A 6,751-nucleotide genomic window follows, 5' to 3' on the forward strand; every position below is an offset into this window, starting at 1 on the left:
ACTCCAAAAGGAGCTGTAAAGGTTTAAAATACACACAGTAAACGTTTCAAACTTTACTTCTTGATTCAGGCATATGCGCAGAACATTTACAACAAAGCACTTCATCTTTTCTAGCAAATAATTCCTAGGAATGTAAATTCTAGTGCAGGAGTTTTCATATACTTTATGTTCTCTCCATAGCAATCTTGGGAAAGTAATTTTGTTAGAAGCAATAAACCAACTACTCATGCCTGGGATGAACATGAAAAGAAAATGGCATTAAGTCTGAGCATTTGTGTTACTTAGGGTGTGTTTCAATTTTTTTCTTCTGATCAAATCAGATATGCTAGACTGCATCTGAGCAATACGTTATCCCTTAATGAATAAACAGCTGCACTGGAAAACATGGAAATGAGGTGGCTGTGGACTGCCTGTCTTTTTGCTTCCTTACAACAGCTGTAAAATCTTTGGTTGGGCACCCTTAAGTTCTTACTTTCCAGAGCAACTAAGAGTTGCTTAGCACAGATGGGTGGAGAAGGGCAGAAGAATGCTTCAAAATGACTAGTCATTCTGGATACAGGGGTGATGCCATTAGTGAGAAGCCAGAAGGGATAGGCTTTCTAACATGGACGGTGAGGGCTTCTGTACAAGGAAAGAAGAAGGGGTACCAACGAAGCGGGATAGAACAGCAGTCATAGCTCCTAGGAGAGAAGAGGGAAGAGCAGAGCTGGCCAAATGCATTTTTTAACTACTGGCTAGTCTATTGGCCTACATAAAAGTACCTACAGCATTCCTTTGGTGGTAGCAGCAATTAATTGAAATATCTGCTATTTAAATATTCCTGTTAGCATAGCTGAAAAGGAGGCAAAATCCACTAATAAGCAACTAGACCCAGCACTTGAAGGCAGTCTCCCAGCCTGCACCTCTGCTGGTCCCATTGTTGGTTACGAAATTCTCAGAGTACATGGGGTATATGGACAGGGCAGAAATTGAGGATGTATTTCAGTTAAATGTATGTCATTCTAGAAATGCCTAGTAATCTCTGCTGCCATTCTCCTGAAAACTGTAATGTAATCAGTTGGCACCTTGTGTACAGCTGGCTGTAGGACAAGAAAAAAGATCAATAGGGCATACCAATGAAAATTATGCATTTACAGAAAAGCAAGTTATGCCCTATAGGGAAGAAGAAATGGAAGGTTATATCTTTTTTTTTTGAGCCAACATGTGCAAACGTGTGTTACTCGGTTTTGTTAAGATGCACTTTAGCTATCTCATAGAAGATTGAGTGCATAGTCTGTGCTGTATCCAGCAAGTTGTACTGTTTAGACAAACCAAGTGATTTAAAGTATGGTTCACATCAGAGTGGGCAATATTCTCAACTGTAGTAAGAGTATCTCATGAGCATCACCAGATTCAAACATACCTAAATGGCCAGGTGTCCATATTAAGAAGCTGACAAAGACATAGGAATAAGGGGGTGTGTGTGTGTTTTTGGTTTGGTGCCCAAGCCTAGGTTGGGGCAAAAACAGGAAGTGCTGCCATAGTTATAGTAGTAAGTGGGAAGATCAACATCTGCACTACATACTGGTCTGGACCAGCTCTGGTCTGTCCTACAGACTACGTAACACTAACAGTGGGAATGCACTGGGGGCATCTCCCAGTTTAGTTGCCTTCCAGAAGGAACACAGTTTGCATTTGAGATGTGAACCAAAGTGCTAAGGCTCAGGAGATTCACTCCAAAAGTGTGCTCCTGATAAAAAAATGAAATGCTGATGGAGGTATGTGCTGTACAAATTTAAAGCAGTTAACTGAACTAGCATCTCACAGGATGGGTAGAGGTGCTTTGAGACAGGGAGTTATTTTAAATGGTTTTCACAGAAAATATTCTGAAATTGTTTTTATTGAAAAACAATTTGGAACATTCTTCAAAGAGATATTTAGAGTTATTGTCATTTTTATGTACTTAGATATTGATTTATTATTCTTAAATATTTGAGAGAGATCAGCATTAGTTTTCACTTCAAATGGTCCTTTTACTTCACTAGAACTTCCAGGACTGAATTGAGTAAGATTTTATTTAAGCTATATTATATTATCAAATAAAGAGTTTTCTTTCTTGTTGCAGCTGTCCATTTAAATATGTTGTGAAAAGGAAAAGGCTTTACAAGTAAGATAGATCAGTTTTAATCAGAGCTGAGTACAGCAACAGTAAGTCTTGATAAGCTCTAAGATACAGTAGAGAAATTATCTGTGTATTTCATACTTTAATACATTATACTTACATATCTTAAGATTTCCAGTGACAATGATAAATAGTCCTTCATTGTAACTTGCTTTATGTAATAAAGCAAAATGACTAGTCTGTTCTAAAACACACCCAGTAAAACACTAGAACTGGTAAAATTATAGGTGTTACTCATACACCACTGCAGTTCAAGTTTCAGGCCAGCCTTTCTGCAGCTGGGTGTTGTGGGAGCCAGGAACCTCTGGGCTACAGCAGGGTTCTGTCTCTGATCACTAGGACTTCTGATCAAATTGATAAAAAGTTCCCACTTGCTCCTGTTCAATGCTGTGTTCAAGAACCACATTCACATCAAATGGCTCTGTTACTAAAAACAGAAATAGGCATCCAGACAAGAAGCTGAAACAGGCAGTAAAATATATAGGTTAACAGACCAAAAGAAAAACAATTTACATGTATTGAAAATGAGTGATAACACTGGGGAGTACAAGATGGTAAAAATTAAGATAGTGAGCCGTAACACAGGAAACTGAAGTAATTGCTAAGCCCTAAGTGCATTATTTTGGTAGGTTCCAAGCCTATTTCAACCACATACAAACCTGAAAGACACTTCTGTGTTTTTAGAAGAGAAACAAAAATTACAGAAAGTAAGTTTTTTCAAATATCTTCCTGGGGTAGCTCAATAGAGATCATTACATCATTAAGCTACTTGATACTGGATCAAAATTTACATGTCTGGAGACATTCAGTTAAGGAAGTAGTTGATTATACTGTTTTTCGAAGAATCATCTGAAGTGTCTGTAGATGACAGTGGACTAAAATACTATTTTCGTTATTTTTCTTTATTTAGAAATTAGAGTAAGACATGGATAAATACATACTTCCACAATACAGGAAGGAAAGGAAAAAAGTGCTCTACAGCTAGAAAGGGAGGTATAAGTTAGTTTTATGCAGACTATTTATAAGACAAGGCAGTGAAAGCTTTTCTGATGTTGGCAACAAACGCCGAAAAATTGTTAGTTTCTCTCACTTTGAGCTGGAACTCTTCTATACAGTCCAGAGGAGGAGTACAGGAAGTCACTAAAATGACACAAATTTCCAAAAGATTAGATTATAAATTTTTTTTAGCTTTATCCAGTATTATTTTTTAATAACCTATTAAATCAGTTTCTTTCAGCAAAGACAAAGCCTCAAAGAACACACTTTCTTATTTCCAGACCTCCTGCTCAGTGCTATGCTCCTGCTTGAATTGTTACAGCAATTTCCAGTAATCCATAGCCTGCTCAAAAGTTGAAACACATTCTTAAACATTTTTGTTGCTCTGCAGGCAGGCAGAGTGAAAACTGATGTAGCCCAGCATGTGATAAACTTTGAACTTCAGCACAGTTCAGATTTGAATTAGTAAAACCAGAAATCTATTCAGTCCATACCTACAGGCATAGCAGAGCAACAGCAGCATTCGTCTAGAAGCTACTCAGCACAGAACTCAAATTAGTGCTGCTGTTCTTTGTAACTGAATTAAGATCCATATTGGAAAACCAGGTTTAAGACCTGGAAGGTTGTACCCATGCAGAAGAGGAATGCTGGATTTCAAGTTTTAATCTGTCTTTAAGGGTTCCCCACATAGTGAGGAACTTCATTTTTTCCTGCCCTCTAGGCTTCTCAGATTGAAATATGCCTGTCAGGATGAACACTCACTCCAGCATAAAGGGAAGAAGCAGCCACAGACCACAAACCAAAGCATTTATCTATTCCTGTATATCTCCCTTCTCTCCTGCTTTGCTCAGTACAAAGTAAACAGCAACTCCACAAATGGAAGGGAGCAAAGATAAGCAGTTGTATTTTCACGTAAGTTAACAAAAGAAAATTTTTCATTCGGAAATTAGAAGATAAAGGTTACACTAAACCGTACTTTAGTCCTCTCCCCCTTTTTTCAGATACAAGTATCAGATTCTGTCCTCTTAAGTATTCAGAATTCACATACCTTCATAATCTCCCTGTTCATTTATGGAAAGGGTGAACACATACGGCTTGTCAGGATCTTTGTGGTCAATGTGTCTGAATATAAACTGTAATTGCTCATCTACAACAAACAGAATTAATTATAACCATTAACCTCTGCTGGAGAGAGTCACAATTATGACAAAAAAGTAAAATCACAATATTAACCTACAGTTTCACTTAATATTTTTAGAATACTTGGAAGTTAGGCAAACCTAGGCTCTTTGAAAGACAAATGCATTTTAACATACTGTATTCTGCCATTTGAGAGACAATGATAATACCTGGGCTGGGGCAATTCTTCAGCTGTGTAAGTTAGCATGTTCTTCATTGCACAATCCAACAGTAACCACATTCTATCACTGCGCGTGGAAACTACAGAAACTTACTGTGAATTCTGCGTATCTCCAGTCCAAGTCGCTCTTCAAACAATACTTTAGACTTGCATAGTCGTTCCACTCTCTCCTTAGCGGCTTTGTTTTTAGAAGATATTACTAGAATTTTAAAAGCCAGCATAAATATCAAAGTAAAGGTAAAATAAGCACATAAAAATAGTAGAAAAGCCCATCAAGAGCAAGTGTTGAAAACAATTCCTCCTCTAATTAAGATGATCTACTTATCCTTTGCTTGCTTACCTTCCTTTTTCTTCATCAACTCTTCTTTAAGCTCTTGGACGCTGACAGTCAAGTCCTTCTTTTGCTGCTGCTCTTGATTTAGGTTAAATTTTATTTCTGTCAAATGCTCTTGATTTTCTGATATACGTTGGCTCTGCTGGAGAATCTCTGAAATAAGGCAAGAAAATATGAACACATGCAGTTGCTTAATTAGATCCCTGCTGTTTAGTACTTATCTATATATAGTTTAAGATGACTCATTTGAAAAAAATCTAATGGAATGTATGCCATCTCAGCTGAAGAGAGAAGTCAGCATAACTATACTAACAGCATCAAATAAAAGCTTGAAGTGAGTTATTCAAAAGAGAAGCTACTAAGTAGGGAGCTCCTCCCATATTTCAATCAGATACAATTTGTTTCTGGTGTCAGAACTATATACATCCTGAGCAGGAGGATGGTGGATCCTGTCCACAGGCAAGTAATTTGACATACTGGAAGCAAGAAATAGAAACACTGGCTGATATTACAGTTGCAATTATTTTTACATGCTATTCTGAAGTTTAACTACAAAATTCAGAGAAGTCACTCCTAGACTGATAGGCTGACTATTCTATTACTAATATGGAAGAGGCGTAAGTAATCTCAAAATATGTATCTTTACTAAGCAATTTAATTTACTTTTCCTATTGCAGTCAGCAAGTTCTGGTACTGTGTTGTTTTAAATACTTAAGCACCAAAACCCCTATACAGAAAACTTACCCGATCTTCATCTTTTTGCATCATCAATGAAGTCTTCCAACAAATTGCTTTTGACTTGCAATTTATATCCCCTAACCAACCAAATTAAACACAAAGTGGGTTTAATTCTATCTTCATTCCAATGTTGTTATTTACTTTTTAAAATGGGAAGTTAACATATTATCCAGCTGCAATAAGTTAATTTTTGAAGTGTTAGACACAATAAATAAAAGCACCATACCATACCATTGCTATACTCCTCAATTTTTTCAATCATCAGGTCCCCTTCTTTCAGCTTCTTGGACCATTTCTCTGTAGTAAAAAGTTACTTCAGTTATCTGATGAACTCTGATGATAACTTGGAAAAAGTAGAGGTGACAGGAACATAGAGCCTTTTTACCTGACAGTGCTTTTATGGACTCCTTGCACGAATCTCTCAGTGCTAAAGTCTGATTGATCTGTTCAGTGCCATAAATGCTTTTTAATTTGGTCCAAAACTCTTTCATTTCTCTTTCAAAAAGGATTATTTCATCTTCTGTCTTTATATTAGCCATAGTGCTGCAACAAACACATAAGCGAATAAGTACAGTGTCAAGGCACACAAGGCGATCGCAGCAGTTACAACTCACGATTACAGGGTAAACCTTCAGGGCAGCTTTCATCTCCTTGGCTTCTTATTAAAACCTCTTCCGTAAGTTGTTGTTACGGTTACCACCACAAGCAGTAACGGCGGGCAGAGCGACGTTTCTTTCGCTACTCCACCGGCGATGGGCTGCCTGCCTCAGGAGGAGGCCCCGCACGGCGCCGCGCCGCGCCGCGCTCGGGGCCGCCACGGCACCGACAGCCGCTCCCAGGACCCGGCGGTCCTCGGCAGCACCGCGCCCTCCCGCCCCTGCAGGGCACCCCCAGCCCTTGGTGGGCTCCCACCCCCGCCAGCCGTACGCACCGAGGCCTGCCCGGGGAAGCGGGACAGACACACAGAAACCACCTGCACCCACCAGCTTTCAAACCACCAGCACCTTCCCGCCTCCCCAACGGTTACTTTCTAACTGGGCACCGCCTCTCGCCCGCCTCGCAACAAGCGCGCCGCTGATTGGCTCAGCCACCCTTCGTGCCGCCGTGGGAGGCGCAGGGCGAGCTGGGAGCGGCCGGCGCCGTTGCCGCGGTAACAGCGCCG

General features: G+C 39.5%; 1 protein-coding gene across 3 annotated transcripts; it reads right to left on the reverse strand.

Annotated features, from left to right (window-relative positions):
- Positions 1-1,906: 1,906 nt before the first annotated feature.
- On the reverse strand, positions 1,907-6,674 carry SPC25 (SPC25 component of NDC80 kinetochore complex). 3 transcript variants are annotated; one of them, XM_064451536.1, is made up of 8 exons: positions 6,521-6,628; positions 5,975-6,132; positions 5,821-5,886; positions 4,858-5,004; positions 4,612-4,716; positions 4,206-4,304; positions 3,252-3,301; positions 1,907-2,620 (listed from the first exon to the last, which is right to left on the reverse strand). In XM_064451536.1, the coding sequence occupies exons 2-8, from the start codon at positions 6,126-6,128 to the stop codon at positions 2,573-2,575; spliced, it is 669 nt and encodes a 222-aa protein (XP_064307606.1). In that variant the 5' UTR covers positions 6,129-6,132; positions 6,521-6,628; the 3' UTR covers positions 1,907-2,572. The 3 variants fall into 3 exon arrangements, with proteins under 3 accessions (XP_064307606.1, XP_064307605.1, XP_064307604.1); XM_064451535.1 differs by lacking the exon at positions 1,907-2,620 and having other exon boundaries at positions 3,004-3,301; positions 6,573-6,674; XM_064451534.1 differs by lacking the exon at positions 1,907-2,620 and having other exon boundaries at positions 3,004-3,301; positions 6,521-6,627.
- Between the last annotated feature and the right edge of the window lie 77 nt (positions 6,675-6,751).

This window comes from Phalacrocorax carbo, chromosome 5 (genome assembly GCF_963921805.1).
Source record: "Phalacrocorax carbo chromosome 5, bPhaCar2.1, whole genome shotgun sequence".
Classification (NCBI taxonomy): Eukaryota; Metazoa; Chordata; class Aves; order Suliformes; family Phalacrocoracidae; genus Phalacrocorax; species Phalacrocorax carbo.

Bases quoted from the DNA above. Each gene is read 5' to 3' on its own strand.
- SPC25 (XM_064451535.1), bottom strand. From the start codon at position 6,128: ATGGCTAATATAAAGACAGAAGATGAAATAATCCTTTTTGAAAGAGAA. The intron at 5,887-5,974 runs GTAAAAAGGCTC...TTTTTACTACAG, and splicing joins GTCCATAAAAGCACTGTCAG to AGAAATGGTCCAAGAAGCTG. The intron at 4,717-4,857 runs GTAAGCAAGCAA...TTAAAATTCTAG, and splicing joins GTTGATGAAGAAAAAGGAAG to TAATATCTTCTAAAAACAAA.